General features: G+C 37.8%; 1 protein-coding gene across 1 annotated transcript; it reads left to right on the top strand.

The window, feature by feature from the left end:
- Window positions 1–835: 835 nt before the first annotated feature.
- Window positions 836–19,522, top strand: ZNF438 (zinc finger protein 438). Its single transcript, XM_010132032.1, has 4 exons — window positions 836–863; window positions 10,723–10,827; window positions 15,212–17,048; window positions 18,831–19,522. The coding sequence occupies exons 1-4, from the start codon at window positions 836–838 to the stop codon at window positions 19,441–19,443; spliced, it is 2,583 nt and encodes an 860-aa protein (XP_010130334.1). The 3' UTR covers window positions 19,444–19,522.
- The last annotated feature ends 345 nt before the right edge of the window (window positions 19,523–19,867 follow it).

The raw sequence follows: 19,867 nt of genomic DNA, 5'->3' as shown, positions 1-19,867 counted from the left end.
GTTTATAAATGGATTGTCTGTTACCTTCCCAAAGCCTCCAACTGCATCAGAACAAGAGTTTTATATTCTGTGTGTCTTCTAACTTGTTATTGGTGTTCAGCTGAACCGAACTATTATGCAGCCGTTCCAAAAGCTAGACCATTTTATTGTAAAGAAAATCTAAGTGGATAATAATACAGTTTTATATTGTCATTATATTATACTATGTCTTTCTTACTAGGCTGTTGAATCACGCTTGACCAAAGACTAAACAGCACACTGACTGCGCTGGAAAAAGAAATAGCCAACTCTTAAGTTACTGGGTGGCCACTTGTAATACTTCTTTATGTCAAACATTATGCATCAAATTTTGTGTTAAGTACCAATGTAAAATTCAGGAGAGATGACAATAAATGTTTGCTTCACAAATGCAAGCTAATATCTTTATCCATGGCAGATTCTGCTTGTCAGTCAGACATTTAAAGGAAAATGATTGCTTAACCCTACATGGTCTGTGATTCTTCAGAATGCTTTGTCACATTGGAATTCATGACATGTCCTCTTTTCTGGCTTTAATTGGGCTTTTCAATTACAAGAAGCCTAAGTTAGTTGTGTTGAAAATATGGCGAGTGCTTAAGTGCATATAAGGGTATGTGTGATCCAGAAAAACACTTGGTGTAAAACTCTGATGGTGTTTTGCATGAGATACGGGCATACTGGGATCCATTCTGAAATACCGTTTCAGAAAACTATTGCCATTGTAATTTTTTTTTTTACTTTGTGAGAAATTATCAGAACTTTTAAGTATCCATATTTCTTCTTTCCAGGAACGTTGCCTTAACTATTAAGGGGCATAATGCAGAATCCTTTAACTTTTTCTGCAGGTATAGTATACTTTCTATACTTTTTTTTGAGATATTAGATGCTTGTGATTCAAAATGTGGAAGACATATCATCATCATTAATAAATCACTGTATTACTCACATCTACAATTCTTCCCTAGTATGGTTAAAAGAAGCCATTATACTGTAGCACTTATCACTTTAAACAGTTGAAGTAGCTAAATAGGACATTGCTGATTACTATTACCACCTATAGTTGATACTTGAAACATATAAATCTGCTTCTTGTTTGATTCATAAGAATTAAGTGTTCAGGGTTTATTACGTTTTTTTTAAATTCTCATATATTCAACAGTCATTGACATAATTTGACCCCTATATAATTGGAGCTCAGATATATTTGCAAGTTATGCTACAAGACTAGCTCAAAAAGAAATAAGTATTTTCTAAATACAAACTTAGATTTTTAGATTTGAAGTGCCTTTTCTCCAGCATTCCTATCCTTACTAATAATTTGTGTTTAACTATATTGCTTCTATGTTTTGTCTCTTCAGAAGTCGTTTGTTGTTGATTTAGTTTTCAACAGGGTTAGTGTCTTCAATTTTTCCCTTCCTTATGGGTGAGAGTATTTGTGATTCAACTGTATATTCCTGAGCCTCTAAATGTGCAGCCATAGCTTTAATTTCCTTTCTCTTTTGATCTGTGTCACAATGCTAATGTTTAAATATGATTTTTAACTTGCATGTCATTTTTAATGACACTTCTTAAATGTGAGAGAATGTTTGATGGATGCTACGTAAGCTCTAATGGACCTTTCAGAGCCATTGCAGGTTGTCAGTTAAGTTTCCATTGTTAGTACTTAAGTTAATTAAGGAAAGCACTCTGTGCTACTGAACTTGAAGCCTTGAGCTTTTACTGTCATATAAGTTTATACTTCACCTGTTTTGTGAAGACTGAGTATTTTTATGATACTATAATAATTCTGAGGAAGCTATTTCAGAAGGACGTCATGCAAATTGATCTTAGTTGATGAGTTCTGTGTCTAATGGGACTATTCCTTCAATGGAGAGAGTATTGTGAAGCTGTCCTCCCTGCAGTGTGCTCTACGTCTGCATGCTTGTGACTGAAATACTTCCAATACTTAAAAAGCCTTAATTTAATTTTTCCTTTAAAAACAGGAATTTGACCACTTTGGTAGTCAAAATGAATGTGTTATCTTTATATTAAAGCCATTTCTTAATAAGAGGAGGCGAATATAGACTGTGAAGCTGTTTGGAAACTTGAAACTGATCAATCATTTGCTTTCAGATTTTTTGGAAGACTTTTTGCCCTAAAAAAAAAAAAAATCTGTTCCAATCAGTATCTTGTAATTAACTTGTGCTCAAAGTGAATTATAAGAGTCATGTTGTAAACTTTGGAAGTGACTGTTCATGTTAGAAATCATAACCAGATTCTGACCAACAATTATATCAGTGGGAAACCATGATATTCTACAACTACACTAGTCTCTGTATGGGGTTTTTTATTATTCTTTTACTGTCAGTCTCTTTTGTCCTCACATCAAGCATCACTTTTGTTTCTTAAGTGTGTTATGTCAATTTGAAAATGTTGAGGCTATTTGCAATTTATGATGATTTATATAGAGCTGTAACATTGGTGCACTTCTCACAAATAAAAGATTTGGAAATAAATGGTATGGGAGGTGGAACCTATCCATCAGTTACATTCAGTATAGAATTTTTGTCAGTCTTTGAAAGTGCTTGTTATTTTCCAGTTGAGTACGGAGGAAATGCAAGTTCTTTGAGTGTCAACATAAACCCTTCACTGCTGCCCTTTGTCAGGTAGTAACAGGAGTTCTGTAATTTGATATGTACTCCTTCAGGGCATCTGTATTTTTTTTCAATAAAAAATATTTTATAATAAAGGTAATTATAATTTTTATAACAAGCAATTGTAACTCCATGTTTAAACAGATCCGCTTTTCTGAATAATGATAAATATTTAACTTCTAAGATTTTAATTTTTTCCTAGGAATTACAAAAGTACCCTTGAAGCATCATATTCTGTCATTCACACTCCTGTTAACATTTGCCATTGAGCAAGTGCTGGTTTTTTGGTAGTGCTTCATAATGACATAAAATACCATTGTGCCTTAGAGAACTGAAATACGTCTGTCATTGTCAGATTTATAAAACGTTTTTGTTAAATGACCCTAACATGAAATAATTGTCATATACAATTATTGCGCATAATATAAGGCTGTCCTAGTTATCTAGGAATTTAATACTTTTTTGTCTTTTTAAAATATGTATGGGGAAAGTATATCACAGGCCAAAATCGCCTTTTTTTCCTTGAGTGTATTTAATTTTTTAAAAAATCATACAGTTTTATGTATGGTTTAGTACATTTTACATTCGTGTTAGTATAGTCCTTTGGTGCTGGGAGATTCTTCAATTAGCCATGCAAATGTGTTTCTTAGCATCAGCTCTCACTTTGCTGGAACCCCTGCTGCCTTTATGTCATTAACATAAATGCAGGTGCAAATAGCATTTATGTACTCTGATAGAAAGCAGTTGGAGACATTTCACTGTGGGACCCGACACTTTCAGATCGTGTACATCTGTTCAAATAATGTATCCAAGCCAGTGACATGAATGCAAGGATAAAAACATCTGCCCCTGAGACCATTTGCCATACAGCAGATGCTTACATCTTTATTTATGCAGATGGTTTGTGTGATGAGCTGAGCAATGATGAAAGCAAGGAAGTTTGACAAAGATTTCAGAGTATTGCTTGGGATAGGAAAATATGTCGGTATTAGGGCTTTGTTTTCAGATGTCAACCAAAAGAAGAACATCTGTTCTAAATACTGATGTTTATGGTAACATGGATGTGTTATTTGGGACAATAACACAAAATCAGTAGAGGATTTTTTTAAAAAGGAAACTCTCACACAAAAATTGTACTGCAGTTACAGACACCAAGTAGTTTAATAGAAATCACTTCTAAGAGGAAGACTCAGCTGCTTTCAAGATGTTCTCAAGTTACACCAAACATTGAATTGACCGAGAAGTTTGTAAAGGTAGACTATTTCGAAATAATGACATGACTTGTCATGAAGTGGTTCAGAGGTTGTGTGTGTGGTGCTGTAACGATGTCATGGCTTTGAGAATGTTTGTGTAGAAGTCATCTGTCGTGTTACAAAACTACTAGACAAGTGGTGTAGCCGTTCTGGCATTTGAGAAATACTGTAGGGCAGTCGACGTGAGTCGCAGATCTGAACTGAGCTGGCACTTAAGAGAAGGAACAGAAAGTGCCCAGCTGTGGGCTGCCCGGCCGCAGCGCGGCTTGCCCGGCGCCAGCAGAGGCTTGAGGCAGCGGTGACGGGCGCCCGACTCCCCCTGCTGGACTCTGCGCCAAGGGGCTCCTTTGTCTGCCAGCGCATGCCAGATACATGTGAATTTAATTAAAAATGTGCTGATATTTCAGCACATGGCAAGTGAGGGATATCATCTTTGGCCTACATTCCAGTTGACTGTATTCCTGGTTTAATTCCCTCGTATGTCAGCACCCATTGCAAGTGTTTGCTGATACGTTATCACTTATCAGCAGTGTAGTCAATCAATTCCTTTACAGCACATCCCGTACCTTCTGCTGAGAATCAGTGCGGCCCTTAAACAGTGCCGTGGCTAGCATGGGCAGGCTTAGCAATGCCAACAAGCATTGCAAATGATTGTAATTATACACAGGGGGAGGAAAAACATTCAGATACTGTAATGTAAATTGTTTTCTGCCACATCCAACTGCCAGAAGAGCCTAGCTATGTTCAGATTCAGCAGCAAGTGATAATTTTGTGCGTTCTGAAAACTAATGTCTTTCTAGCCAGGACCACTGTCTTACTGAAGACGTCTCCATTTTCCTGTGCTGTACAGGGCTGTATCTGTCTTTGAAAAAGTATACATATGTATTTGAAGTACTGCAGAGATCTCTAATCTTTACGTTTGTTTTAATCCTTAGTGGAATTGACTACAGGTAGCAATGTTTTGCATATATCAGCCAAAGCTGTAGCATCTTTTTCGTTTTTCGTGACCCAAATTTCTTCAGATAAGGGCTAGAACAAACAAAAACCCTGGCTAGAGATTACCCATTCAAAAGTTAGATCCTTTAGGTAGTTTTCAAAAGAAATGAGCTATTTACAGAATCCCTCAGAAAATACTCTCCAGCTATCATCAAAGTTTAACAATGTGTTCTGTGTTCTGACTCTTTCTTTGAGGAATGATAAACCCTGTGTGTAGTTCATACTGGAAAACTCAAAATAGGCCAGGCCAAGACTGACAATCTTCTGATTCTCTGATCCTCTTCAGAGAGGGTGTGCTTCCCAAGGTTTGTACTGCCGAAGTCACCATACTGATGCTTTTAATGCCTTAAGTAAATCATATTTGTTCTATCTAGCCAAAGTGGTGAATTAGCTGTTTTATTTTCTTTTGCATACAAGCTCTCTTCAGAAAGAAGTGCTCTGATTTTCACCAAAAATAAGTTATATAAAAGGAGTGACGATTTTGCTCTTCTGCTGAGCTATTTGCAAAAAAAAAAAAAAAAAAAAAAAAAAAAAAAAAAAAAAAAAAAAAAAAATTGGGGGAGTAAGAGTCATAATTCCCTTACTTCAATCAGACATACGTGTGTTCTGTCCCATGGAGGGAAGGGAACAGGGTTGAACTCTCAGTAAGATGAAGATAAATGCTATTCTCAGCTTGTTTGAAAGAGTCTAGTCAGAAAATATTTCATTATTTATTCATAAAATGGTTCTATTTAACCTTTTTGTGCTGCATTCTGAAGAATTCTGCCTTAGTTTTTGTAGCAGACTTGGTCATTATTGTTTCCTGCACTTAAGCAAAAATTAAGTATTAATTGCCACTTTCATTAGGCATATCAAGATTTTTATGGGTTGATGTGATCTTGATAGACCTTTTAGAAAGGACTTTACATTGCCATTGACTTTACAGTGAACGAATTAATGTTTAGGTCCATGTCTTTCTTGAAGCTTGCTAGAAGAAATTTCAGCTGGCAGTTCTCCCAGAAAATAATTTTAAAAAATCCAATTACAACCTTTTCTTTTGAATCTTCTGTTTATTCCCACCTTTTAAAGTACCTAATTTATATTTGCATTGCCACTGAAGGTTTATGAATTGCAAGTGTATGACCAGTGCTTCCATCACCTCCTTTCAGGTATTTTCCGAACAATTAGTTCCCTCAAGCAGCTGCGTGACTGAAGCCTTGCTTCACATGTCTCCGGGGGTGTTATCCTCTATGGAACAGAATAACTGGGCAAAATAACAGCAGAGATAAAGCACTGGACTTGCAGTTATATTAAATTAATCTCTATTCTGCTCAACCGAGTCCTGTTGGAGCACCATGGCTTCTAGATAATGCCCGCTTGAAGCTTTATGTGGTTGGTTGCTGAAACATGTAGAGGTTTACAGGAGCTGAAACACCTTTTTTGATGTTGTATCTCAGTCACAAGTTCCATGCTTAAGCAGAAAAGAACCACTGTTTTCACCTTGAATAGTGATTTGTGTGCTGGCAGAGGCCAGGCACCATCTTGAGCCCAGAGATTTATCTGCATAAACCTTATTCTTAAGTTCTCTTATTGCCATAGTGAAAAAATCTGAGTGATTTCTTCAGCTGTAAAGGTGAGAAAAGTTATTAATAATTACACATGCTTTGTCTAGCTCTCTTTATGTAAGTTTTCATTTCTTGATATGAAAATATTTGATCTGCTTAAAACCTATTAACTTGAATGTGAAATGAGCTTATAACTTGAAAGACTGTATGTTCAAAAAAATGGAAAGCTTTTAAAGTTCAGAAATGCTGCATGAGAGGTATTAAGAGAACATATGAACATAGTAAACGTATTTAAAATTCGTGGCAAAAGACTGTTTAAAAATCACTTACGTATATATATTCTGACTTTAAGGAAGAACTTCCAAGTCTTTCTTCCTTTATACAGTAGAACAGACATGGCTTTTTTTATAGGAGGTTGTGTTAAGCCTTGCATTGCCCATATTTTATATAAAATGAAACTTTTGAATATTGATTTACCCACATGTGGCTAAAACTGATGTTTTACAACTCAAAAAGATTACATCAAAGCTGCTGGTCACTTGTTATTCCCTGTAGAAGTAGAATTTCATACATATTTTAGAAGGTAATTCTCTTGGGACAATGCAGGAAACCTAAATCTATGAGAAATTCAAACTGATGTCTTAAATTATTATTGTTGCTAGTGCTGATAATATAGTGTCTAGATGCTTTAATTTCTTGATGAGTTAACTTTTGTTTAACAGATCTGCTTTTGCATGGGTACTGTTTTATGTTACACTTTGCTCTGAGGACAGAGATACTGGAGCCAGGGTGCTGGTGAGATTGTATTGGCAGAAAGAAGCCTTAAATGCAGAAAGAAACCTTAGATAGAATCATAGGATCATAGAATGGTTTGGAAGGGATCTTCAAAGGTCATCTAGTCCAACCTTGCCTGCACTGAGCAGGGACAGCTTCAAGTAGATCAGGTTGCTCAGAGACACATCCAAACTGATCTTGAATGTTTCCAGAGATGACGCTTCTACCAGCTACCTGGGAAACCTGTGCCAGTGTCTCACCACCCTCATTACAAAAAAATTCTTCCTTGTATGTAATCTGAATCTCCCCTCTTCTAGTCTGAAACATTATGCCTTGTCTTACTGCTACAGGCCCTATAAAACAATCTCTCCCCATCTCTATAAGCCCTCTTTAAGTATTGAAAGTGTCTCACCACCCTCATTACAAAAAATTTCTTCCTTCTGTCTAGTCTCAATCTTCCCTCTTTTAGTTTAAAACCATCACCCCTTGTCCTGTCGCAACAAACCCTACTAAAAGACTGTTCCTTCTTATGAGCTCCCTTTAAGTATTGAAAGGCTGCATTAAGGTCTCCTCAGAGCCTTCTGTTCTCCAGGCTGAACAAAACCAAGTCTTTCAGCCTGTCCTCACAGCAGAGGTGCTTCATTCCTCTGATCATTTTTTGTGGCCCTCCTCTGGACCTCCTCCAACATGTTCACATCTTTTTTTGTGATGAGGACTGGACACAGAATTTTGGGTGAGGCCTCATGAGAACAGAGTAGAGCAGCAGAATCACCTCCCCCTGGACCTGCTGATCATGCTTCTTATGACGCAGCGCAGGACATGGCTGGCTTTCTGGGCTGCAAGCACACGTGGCTGGCTCATGTGGAGCATTTCATCCACCAGTACCCCAAGTCCTTCTCCACAGGGCTGCTCTCAATCCCGTCATCCCCCAGCCTGTATTGATACTAGCAGTTGTCCTGACCCAGGTGCAGGACCTTTTACTTGGCCTTGTTGAACCTCAGGAGGTTCACATGGGCCCGCTTGTCCAGGTCCCTCAGGATGGCATCCTGTCCCTCGGGCATATCAACAGCACTACTCAGCTTGGAGTTGTCTGCAAACCTGGTGAGGGTGCACTTGACCCCACTGTCTATGTCACTGATGAAGGTACTAAACAGCACAGATCCCAGTATGGTCCCATGAGGGACAGCACTCGTCACTGACCTCCATCTGTAGATCAGGCCATTGACTGTGACCATCCAGCCGGTTATTTATCCACTGAATAGTCCACCCATCAAATCTGTATCTCTCCAGCTTGGAGAGAAGGATGTTGAGAAGGACCATGTTTGAGGCCTTACAGAAGTCCTGATAGATGACAGCATGATAATGAGGCTCCTATGTATACTTTAAAACAATGGAGAAAGAGAATTCCAGAAGTTGAGAAAGTGGAGTTATCTAACAGTAGAGATTATTAATATTTTTTCTTCTTTTTTTTTTTACTTAAGTTACTTTAGGTACTGCTTCTCTGAAAAGTACATCTGTATATGCTTTGCATATGTCAATGTACGGTTGATAGTGCAATAAGGATGTTTTGGGAAAATAAAAAGACTGAATAGAGAGGAAACTGAAGAACTTCCCTAAACATGTACTATGTACCCATGATCTTGGATTACTCTGTGAATTGTCACTCCAGAATGACTTCTTATGGCAAAAATAATTTTAGCTTATTCCCACTCTGAAAAATGCCACTAGAAATTTAAAGGTTGAATGTCTGCTTTGATGGAGTCCAGTTATGTTAAAAAACCCATTTTTATTGTGTAACTTTGTTGCAGTGCTCTCTTCTGCTGAGTCTTTTGGAGGCTATTTAAGGAATCCAGGAAGCGTCCCACTGCTCACAGAATTTCTTGAAATGCACTATAATCCTGATCTCTCAGAATAATAGTCTTGCGCAGACCTTAAAGCGCAGATGACCTTTCTAAGTGATAAAATGCTTAGTTCACAACTAGCAAATCACATGGATACTCAAATCAGAATTAATTATGTATAGCTTTAAAGAGGTCTAACATTCCCTTTTAGAATCTTAACAAACTGTTTTGACCTTGTTCCTTCTGAGGTGTAGCGGAACATGTTTTCTGAGGGTATCTCTATGTTCCGTATCGTAGTGTTTCTGTGAATGATGTACTGTGATTTTCCAATCCTTCACTGGAGTACTTCATAATATTGATTATTTCCCTAATCTATTTTAAATTGCACAAAAGGACTCCTATGTAGACATAATTATATTACTTGTTAAAAAATCAAGTACTAAAAAAATAAGAAATGCCAGATGCAAGGTTATCCCTGTCGCTTAAATGCTTCTCTTTCCCAAATCACATATAAAAGGAATGTTTGTAACCCATCTTAAGTCTGCATTTAATTCCTGTGTCCCACCCTGACTCTTTGGCCTGGGCACTTTCCAAGTCTCCTTTCTAGTTCTCTTGTCCTTTTCCGACTTGTGCTGCTTATGTCCTAGCTTTTCTTCCACACTCTTAGCTCAGCAGCTAAGAGAGGTGTAGAGGCCATTTCTTTATTCCAACTTGAGCGTTTCGACCTAGAGCTATAGTCTGAGGAAGAATCCAGCCCAGCCTGAAGCAGGAGCATGCTCAATAACATGTAATCGTTGGAAGAATTTGCTGCTGAAAGTATCTGTTGAACACATGCCAAGAGCTTACAACTTTGCCAGGTTGGGCAGCTTTTCACAGACAAGAGAGACATTGCTGTGTCAGATATCAAGGTCTTCATCTAATGTGCAGATACGTTACTAGATTTTTTTTTTTGTATCTTGTAGAATTACAGACATATCTGGGGGTGGCTGGCATTTTCTCTTCAAATTAATTTTATAGAATTATCTGAGGCAAATACCCAGAACAGATCATTCCATCAAAATAGTTATTATTAGGCAACCGTAAATTTATTATTATAACATACAGAGTTCAGCGCTCCTGATTTCTAGGTTTATCACCAACCTTACTTTGTACAGATGTGTGACAAAACTAGTTTTGAACGTAGAAGGCCAAATTCTATTTTCTACAATATCAGCAGTTCCATTGATTTAAATGGGATTACAGAAAGTGTAAATCAGCATAAATTTTAGCCCCTGTGTTTAAAAGCATCATTAAAGCTACTGAACCTTCATTTTTATGAGCTTTTGCTTTGGCTCTGTTGACTCTCTGCCACAACACTGAAGCTAAAGCCTCCCATCTGTTTACCACATTAACCAGCTTTACTTGGTTATTAAGCTATCACCTTGCATTTGGCGTGTAATACATTAGATTATAAAACGTTCTTGGAGGAGAGAAAAATGGCAAAGAGCAGGAAGCAGTAGTAGCTTTCTTCATGCATTAACTGGAAGTTAATGTTTTATATTGTCTTTTTATATTTTTCTGGTTTTTGGGGGGGGTTGGGGTTGGTTTTTTGGAGGGGTTTGGTTATTTTTTTTTCTTTTTTTGGCCTGGGATCTACTTATAACTGACTGAAGCACTTTTGCAGGTGGTGGTTTTTTGCATGCTAATCCTGCAGAGAAACATTGTGTCCAACAAAGTATGCTGGGTCAGGAAAACCAAGAAACTTGTGCTGGAAGGACAATTTCCACAGGTACTTAGTGTGTATGGAGGTTTGGCAAAATGAGTGATTAACTATCATTGGCGGAAATAGATTTAGTATTGTCTGTTAGAATGTTGTGCATTTTTTTTCCCACAGAACAGATATTTTTCCTTTCAAAGTCAGCAAAACTCAACAATGTAAACATGCATTTAATAAAATATTTTGTTAATCTTTTTAATCTATATTCTGCCTTTCCCTTTGAGGTGATCATTTTTATGTGTTGTTTTCTGTCACTTTTCCAATCTTACACAAATGAAATACATACCTATGCAAGTGGGGTGGTCCTACAAGGTTTAGTTTAAAAATTAACACTATTACACAGTGGTTTCTGGCATTTTGATCCTTTATTTTAATGTTCAGATTAGACAAGATTAAATTTCTTCTGATGCTTTTCTGTAGTGTCTGAGTTCAGCGTTGTTACATGCTTTACATAGAGAACAAATTGAAGGAGGTATAAAAAAGAATGCAGAACAGGCTGGAGTGGACCAGACTTACATGACTTCAGAAGGAAGGGGAACCATGAACGAACAGCAGCCTCATGGAAGACTTTCTTTCCCCCAGAGGACTTTTCTCAGCATGACTGTTTTGGAGACTTTGATGCATCATTGATTTTTTTTTTTTTTAATTGGTGTATCACTTTCCAGTTCTATACAATTTTAAGATTAGTTAGAAGGGATGAAAGCTTATGATGTCCTGCAAGTTTCTGAGTGATTTGATACTTGCAGGTACTAGCATAGTAACGATTAATCTTTTAACAGAGACTTTCAAAGTAAATGGATTGAATTGCATTTGATTTAACCTTGTGCTTAATTATTTTAAAGTGTCCACCTGTTGCCCCAAGTCCATGCCTGTTTGAAAGACTGAAAACACATCAGTTACAAATGAGCTTCATGTCGTTCAGATATTAAGCTAATGTTTTCATTACTTTTCTTTATTCTTAATGTAAATTTTAATGAAGGTTTAAAAATTGTTGCCTTTTGGAAATGACGTGTAGACTGACTGGTAGAAAGAATGTTGTCTAACACCAAGGGCCATTCTTAAAAATGCCATTGCAAAGCCTGTGTGCAAAGGAAAATGTTGAAACATCTTGCCAAGTATAAATGGAAAAAACAGGTTTGGTCACTGATGATACTTGCATGCTCTGGGTGGGGTCAGTAGAACCTCCGGTCTGTGAATTGACTGGTTGCTTTTTCCTGGTCCAAGATGTTAAATAGTCTTCCACTACTTCTTCCAATTAGCTTTCCCAGTCCACAAGCAAAATCTTAACCAAGTCTGAAGGATGATCAGACAGCTAGTCTGTACCTAGTCCATCTCTATATTTAGACACCAGCTAAGCTGCTTAACTACAGTGGCAGTGTTGGATGAGAGGGAAATACAGTGCTGAGTATTCTGTGCTTACCAGAGACACTGCAATGAATATTTCTGCACTAAACTGTCTAATGTAAACTTGCGGGGAAAAAAGAAGAAAAAATCATGTTATGTTGAAGGCTGATACCAAACATGGCTTACCTGGAAGGTGTATTTATGATATAATTATGCTCCTTGGAAAAAGAGCGTTTGTATAGAAATCTCTTCTCAACAGTTGTATCAATGCTCAGTATTATGTTAACTGCGTAAGAAAAATTCTGATCTAAATGGACCTTGTTTCAAAGAGCATTTGCTGGTTGGTATTCATGAAGGTCTTAGCCTCTAGAAAGATATTGTCTTGTGGAATGCTGAAGAAATATGTGGTAAGACTTTCTTTAAAAAAGGTAATTTTACTGCCTAATTTTGCAGTGAAGTCAATGTGTTTGATAAGCATGTGCTTGTTTTTCAAGCTAGTGTCATCATTATTTCTACAAATATTTCCTCCTAACCTCAAATTAACCTTCCTTTCGTGGTGCTCTGGCTGACATTTCTGCACTTTTGTAGAGGCTGCATGTCAACAGCAAAACTTCCATCTTTTCCTGAACTCACATCATTTGCTACTGTTGATTGGTGAGCAGGAGCATGATAACTTGGAGTGCAGAGTGGCACAGGTAGCAGTCTGCTGAAGCACTGGCTCTCCTGAGAAAATGTGGGCAAACCAGTGAATGAGATTTTGAAATAAAAGGGGAGAGGTCCAAGCCGAATGTGAGAGAGAATGGAAACTGCTTTGTATTGAATATTGTGGCAAGCTGAAGCGCTGCTGGTTTGGAAGAAGTCTCTAATGTCAATATATGACAAGCATAACGTGGAAACATAAGAACAGATTCTGTCCCCTGAAAGGCAAATACACTTCTTCTGTCAGCTACTGTATTTAACCTGTACAGTTTGACCTGTAACTAGCAGTGAAGTTCAGGGCTAGTTTGGTTAATGATTGCCATACTTTACATCATTTTATTGTACTTCTCAGAAGCTCTTAAAAGTGTTTCCTCAAAAGCAGCAACAAGAAGGTAGCCTGCAGGAGGCAAAAAATGAGTATTATGAGCCATCTTCACAATTGAAAAGATAAAGGTTTCTGTATATTTAGTGATTGTAGATTGTCAAAAATGGAAGTTCTTAGTGATAAACAGTGCATGCTCCTAGCTTTTAGAGAATAAAAAGGGCTGTGAGGAGACAGAACACTTACCATGTTCCTCCTTTTTCCAGGTTGCACAAACTTTGTAGGCCTGGACTTATTCCTGTATGTGGGGATCACTCTGTATTTGTGCAGGATTTCTGTACATACAGGAGTCCAGTGTGCACAGAATATCTAGAAATTCTAGACATCTCTGCAAACATAGATCGAAAGAAAGTTATGTTGGTGGCCAGTAGTTTCACTTAATTGGAGGATTAAGAAGGTGTATAACAGTCTTGGGAATTGATGCTGTAGATGGCAATAAAAGGATCAAAGTTCTGTGCCTTGCGTAGTTATTACTCTACGAACCTGCTGCAGGTCAGAGAGGTCTGAGAAGCACCACACCTGCTGTGTATGAACTGTACTGTTTATATGAGATTGCTCACTGAGTTTCATGTCCTGAAGGCGGTGTATTTACTGCACATGTGCATACCATGAGCATGCACGTGTAACTGTCCAGGAGTTCCGGTCATGAAATGTGAGAGCTCTGTAACTTACCGTGCATGTTGCAAAGCGTGTGATGTCCGAGACCACCACCCAGGATTCAGGTAAACACACTGGGGTTTCCAGTGTTGGTAGGGATTCAGTTACCTCTTTAAGTCCATAAACATGTATAAATACATGGGTAAAACAAGGCTTTAAAACAGTAAGGAATGGAAACTTTCCTATGGATTTACCTTACTGCAATGTGTCACTGTCCCAGCATGTGCTCTTACATATTCCATTCAAATCTCATCCTCTCTCAAAAAGAATTTTTCTTACATTGTTGTTTTCCAAAATTGCCTTTCTGCTTGGGATCTTTGTAGTTGCGTTTTCAGTGGTTGAGATTGTTGGGAATTTTTCTTTTCCAGGAAAATTATCCCAATTTTTGAGAAGTGGAAGCATCAGTAGTTGAACTTGGGTAATGAGGCTGTTTCATGAAATGGTAGTGGTACAATTATCTGTGTATCAAATCCTTTTCTATGGAGTGTCTGAATGGTCAGCATATATCTCTGCTGCTCAATGCAGATTGTTTTACACATTTTGCCTTTTCCTTTTTCTTTGTTTTACTTAATTATCTTCACAGTCTTCTTTCCTAAAAATGTTTGTGATATTTACCAACCCAATTAGAAAAACAAAGGAACTGTGATACAACCTTGATAAATTGCCTCTTTCAGGGAAATATTACAGTAGCTTTATTGTGCCTTAAGGCACACGAACAATGTGTTTGATTGGGGTGTTTAACAATTGTACATCTTCTTTCAAGTCCTTTTTTATTTTATTGCACATTATTTGCATGTTTCATATCAGGAAGTTTTTTAAGACTTCATCAGCTAAGCTGTGGTCTGTATCTGATAAAACCCACAAATTCCAAATGTTACAGAAACTGAAAGATAGCATGGCTGCTTATGGTCAGAACAGGTGCTCAGAGAAGTTCTGTGTCATTGAGTTTAAATCCTGTCCCTGTTAGTTCTTCCAGCTGAATATTGCCAGCATGCAATAGCTGCCAGCGCAGCTTTGCCAGGGCGTAAGTGTATTTGTTCTGAAATGCCAAGTAGAATGAACCTAGAATGAAACATCCGTTTTCAATTAAGAGGGTGGGTTTTTGCATACCTGTGTTCAATATTTTGCTTCAGGGAGTATTTTTGGTTTGTCCATGAAACTTCTGCAATTCTAAATTTAGTGGTCATGTAAATACTCAAATACTTTTAGTAAGTTTGTGTTTAATACTATCTTTTGTAAAAGGTTTTATTTTTGATACAGTAATTTAAAAAAAAAATACTAAATATTATCTTACATCTTCTGTTGTTATTACAGATAAACACAAGTCCCCTTCGGATATAATACAAAGTTTTCAGAAGAAAAGTCAGTTTAGGACCATTGCTCCAAAAATGGTACCAAAAATTTTAACATCTGGAGTCATTTCTTGTCTTCAGCCATCTTTGCCTGAGCAAAATACACCGATTTCAGCTGCAGGTTCTAAACCACTGCTGGTGCCAACTCAAAACTATGCTGTCATGCAGGTGGCTGGCCATGAGGGGACTTTTTCTCTGCTGGCTTTGCCATATGTTGCCCCTGCCCTAACGCAGCAAGTCCAGCAGTCAAATGTGGCCCCTTATGAAAACCTAAAGCTGCCTATCCCTAGGTACCAATCAGTAAGAAATAAATTACTAAGTGACAAAAAACCATCACAAATCTGTATTTTGGGTGCACATAACAAGATTCCTACTAAAGCATTGATCTCATCACAGACTTCCCCCATGGGTGCTTTAACTGAAGACTGTCCAGAAACACATTCTAGTTCAGATTCAACGGAACAAGCTATGCTAACAGAGCGTGACTCAGCTGAAGTTACAGTTGCCACACTAATAAGTAAAAGCAAGTGTGTGGAATCTGGATCGCCTTTAGTGAACAAAACTGAAATTGCTAATGGTAATGTTTCTCGACCATCCAAGCCAGCAAGTACAGTTAATCCCATGAAACTAAGTCTGTGCTCTGTGAAGACAGCATCTGAAGCCACAAGAGAGTCATTCATTACGTCTGAGAAACTAAAGGAGAAACCCACAAATTCTGCAAATTCTGTTGCTGTTCTGTCACCAGCAGGTTTTGGCAGTACAATACAGATGACTCCATCAGCACTAAAAGGAAAACTTCCTATTTTGCCATGCTCAAGGATGAAAAATTCGGTGTTTTGTAAATCAAAGCAGAATGCTAACCTTACGGATGCATCTGATCCTTCACCAAAATCTGAATGTGAAAAGATAGCAGCTTTGGCAAAAACCTTCCATGTTCCTACCAAAGCATCGGATAAGCGATTAGCTGTATCTTTTGCACAAGTCCCCAAAACCATTCGAGAAAATACCTTCCCTCCATCGAATAAAGTGGATGTTGACAGTCTTAAAAAATTGAATGGTGCAGCCTCTAAAAGAAGAGGCAGGAAGAGAAGAGGCCCTGATGATTTACTGGCTTTTCAGACCAAGCGAAGGAAGTGCATCATTACTAAGTTCAGAGAAGGAAGAGAGAGGGCAAAAGGTGATCTTCAGCAACCTGAAAACAAAAAAGCAGAGGCAGTGAAAAAATACCGTAGTATTAGACCGAAACCAGTGGTAGTTGTGCAGGCTTTTGCACCGCTGGCTTCCGCAGCAATAGTAGAGACGTCTCCTGACCGTTTAGACCAAGATACTTTTTTAAACAGTTCACTGCCGGGTAAATATGTAAGTTACAAGCATAGTGGTGCTATATCAGCTAAATCAAGTGATGTAAGTAGAAATGCATGTTCGACCATACCTAAGCCGTCATATAAATGCCACGTTTGTAACCATATCTTCCAGTTTAAACACCATCTTCAGGACCACATGAACACACATACAAACAAACGGCCTTACAGTTGTCGGATTTGCCGGAAAGCATATATTCATTCTGGAAGCCTGAGCACGCATATGAAACTTCATCACAATGAGGGCAGACCCAAAAAGCTTGTGTGCTGTGAATTCTGTGCGAAAGTTTTTGGCCATGCAAAAGTGTATTTTGGCCACCTCAGAGAAGTGCACAGGGTTGTTATCAGCACAGAGCCCTCTACAAGTGAGCAACAGCTGCAAGATGTTTTAAAGAACAGAGAGGCGAATAGAAAACAAGCAGAAGAAGCCACAGAGAGGTGGGTGTTTTCACTAATTAAATGCTAATGGAAACAGGATTTTAGGTTGTCAGTGGAAATTCATAAACATCACCAGTATTTAAATTGCTGCTTCCACCACCAGCCCCCAAGTGAGATTCCTAATGGTTTAAGTATTTTAAGGAACCTAGTTAATCCGTTAGACCATCCGGAATATTTTAACTGATTTATTGAATGTAAATTATTACTGACACTTGAATATCCAAAGTAATTCTGCATATGTTCTGGTAATACCCAATATACTGCCAGTGGAGCTATTTTGGGCCACTGATTTCTCACAGCTAATGCTTTTTCTGTTAGTCTGCACTGTTTTCTGTGTCCTACCCAGTTTGGGGGATTTCCCCAGAAGATAAGTGAACCAACTGCAGTAAGTGAAAAGCAATTCATATTTCAGTATTAGCTTGTAGTTTGTTTACCCTATTAAATGTCATTATCCCGTTTCCTTCTCTGGAGTGCTGTGAGTTAATCTGTCTTGTGAGTTGGGTACTGCTGCTTTTGCAATCACTTAGCTGAGCAGAAAAGTCAACATTTACCATATTAAGATGGATAGAACGTTCTTTTATCTCTGCATTATGATTTTGAGGTGAAATTTCTTGACAGAGTACAAAATGTTGGCTTTTTTTGTTTGTTCTGATGTGCATTTGCTTTCATTGAAGTACACTTTGTTAAGCTTATGGCTCTAACGTGATGCCTCACTATGCCGCTACAGTTCAGTTTTACAGACTTTGCTTTGCATGGCTCTGCTCTGCAGGGTATCAGGTGTGGAATCTCTTCCTCTGGAGATACTCAAAACCTACTTGGACACAATCCTGTGCAGCTGCTCTAGGTGAACTTGCTGTAGCAGGGAAGTTGGATTAGATCATGTCCACAGGTCCTTTCCTACCGCTAACCATTCTGTGATCAGTTTGAAATTTTTAAGTTACTGAATCTAAGAAACACCAGTGCGGTGCCTTTCACCTTTACTAGCCATTGTACAATGAGTCATTCAGTTTATCTATTTTGTTAGGTAATCTAATGTGTATAAATACACACTAGTATGTGGTCCTTTCTGTAGATGACGTGAGAAGGTTTCTGCAGAGGTCTTTTGATTGACTTAACTTGAACCAGGGATTTGCTGGCTCTGTATAGATCTGTTTCCTTTATACTGTAGAGCTGTCCTAAATCAATGAGAGAGGCTGTCCAATTTAAATTAGGTATTTAAACATTTTAAAACTGTATTGCAAACTTCTAGGAAAAAAATCCAAATAATCTTTGAAGTTTCATTGTTTCCTTCTTGGAGTGGGAAGTGGGACATGCAATTTTGCCTTAAATTGAACTTAGATCACTTGGTGTAAACAAGTAAGTTTCTCCTAGAGGCTACAGGTAATACTCATTTTTACTTTTCTAGCACAGAGCCAGAAGTATTTGGATTGACCTCACTAAAACAGGAACTTAAAAAAACATTATTAACCTTTTATTAAAAGGTTAGTGTTCTTAAAAGAGTCTTTCTACCAAGGCTAATTTTGGAGGCAGTTCTTAAAACTCAGCAGTGTCGAATAACATTTGGTTTCAGTTGTTTCCTAATCATCCTTATTATGATTTTATTTCTCTTTTATTTTTCCTGTTCCAAGTAAATTAGATACTGTAGCAACAGTGCCTGGTTTTAGACAAAAAAAAATGTTTCATGAATGTCATCTCTTCTTGGAACTTAGAAGGACAGAAGTTGCCATCTCTGTTCTGTGCGTGGCTACTACTGAAATTGTTCATATTTCCTTTTTTTAACAGGGGAAATAAATGCAATTTTGAGGACCTGTTCCATAACCCAGGAGAAGTGAAATTACACATCAAATGTGGTCGATGCCAGTTTATTGCACAGTCTTTTGGTGAAATGAAGTTTCACTTACTGTGCTGTCATGGAGAAGAGATCCAGGGAAGAGTAAAGGAAGGGGTTTTGCAAGGAAATAGAGGAGCTAAGGGGGAACTGATCAAACATGCAACCCACTTCTGGAAACAGCGCAACGAGAGAAGACATTTAGCAAAACGCAGTGCCCATGAGGAGGAGTTTTATACTTTTCCAAAGCTGAAAAGGCAGGTATACTTTAACCATCAAAATAATGTTGATACGTTATCTAAAAGTGAACTGACTCAGTCAGGAAGTGGTGAAGCAGCCAAGGAGATGCAAAATGTAGGTTTTGGCACACCGAGCAAAAAAAGAGAAATTTGGTCTAAAGCGGGTTATAACTGCATTTTATGCAAACAGTTATTTGGAAGAAAAGAAGATCTTTGTAATCATTGGCAGAGTCATCATAACTGTGAAGACCCTTCCTCTTTATGGACAATTTTTAGTTCCTTATCAAAACAAGGAGTTATTGAATTTTCTAATAATGGTGAATATTGAAGCTCAATTCTACAATGCTATGAAAAACCTCAACTGTCTAACCAAATTGTTAATGTTTTTTTGCTGTGTTGCTAAACTAACTCAAGAGATGTATCACTTCAGAGCTTTGTTTGGTGGGTTTGTCGTGTTCTTTTGAAGTTATGCTAAATAGAAAATGTAGTTACCCAGTATCATTCCAGATGGGTACATGCAAGCCAGTTATGAAACACTGTACTTAAAATTAATGCTTAAGGAACTTAGTAGCAGCAAATACTTAATGTTAATGGTTAACATCAAGGAAAAATATTTTCAAGTTAAATCATACTATATACACAGAAATAAATCAGTTTGTATGAAATCATTTCAGTCGTGGGTGAAACGGCAAACCAAACGGGAAGTGTGATTTCCGTCCCAGCTGTGCTTCCAGATTGTATGGCAAATATAT

Source organism: Buceros rhinoceros, unplaced genomic scaffold, assembly GCF_000710305.1.
Source record: "Buceros rhinoceros silvestris isolate BGI_N320 unplaced genomic scaffold, ASM71030v1 scaffold12332, whole genome shotgun sequence".
NCBI classification, from domain to species: Eukaryota; Metazoa; Chordata; class Aves; order Bucerotiformes; family Bucerotidae; genus Buceros; species Buceros rhinoceros.
Note: the sequence above shows the minus strand (reverse complement) of the source record. Positions and strands in the feature narration are given on the sequence as shown.

Coding starts and splice junctions, on each gene's coding strand:
- ZNF438 (XM_010132032.1), top strand. CDS start 836: ATGCAGAATCCTTTAACTTTTTCTGCAG. Junction 864..10,722: donor TCCTTTAACTTTTTCTGCAG/GTATAGTATACT, acceptor GCACTTTTGCAG/GTGGTGGTTTTTTGCATGCT. Junction 10,828..15,211: donor TGGAAGGACAATTTCCACAG/GTACTTAGTGTG, acceptor TTGTTATTACAG/ATAAACACAAGTCCCCTTCG.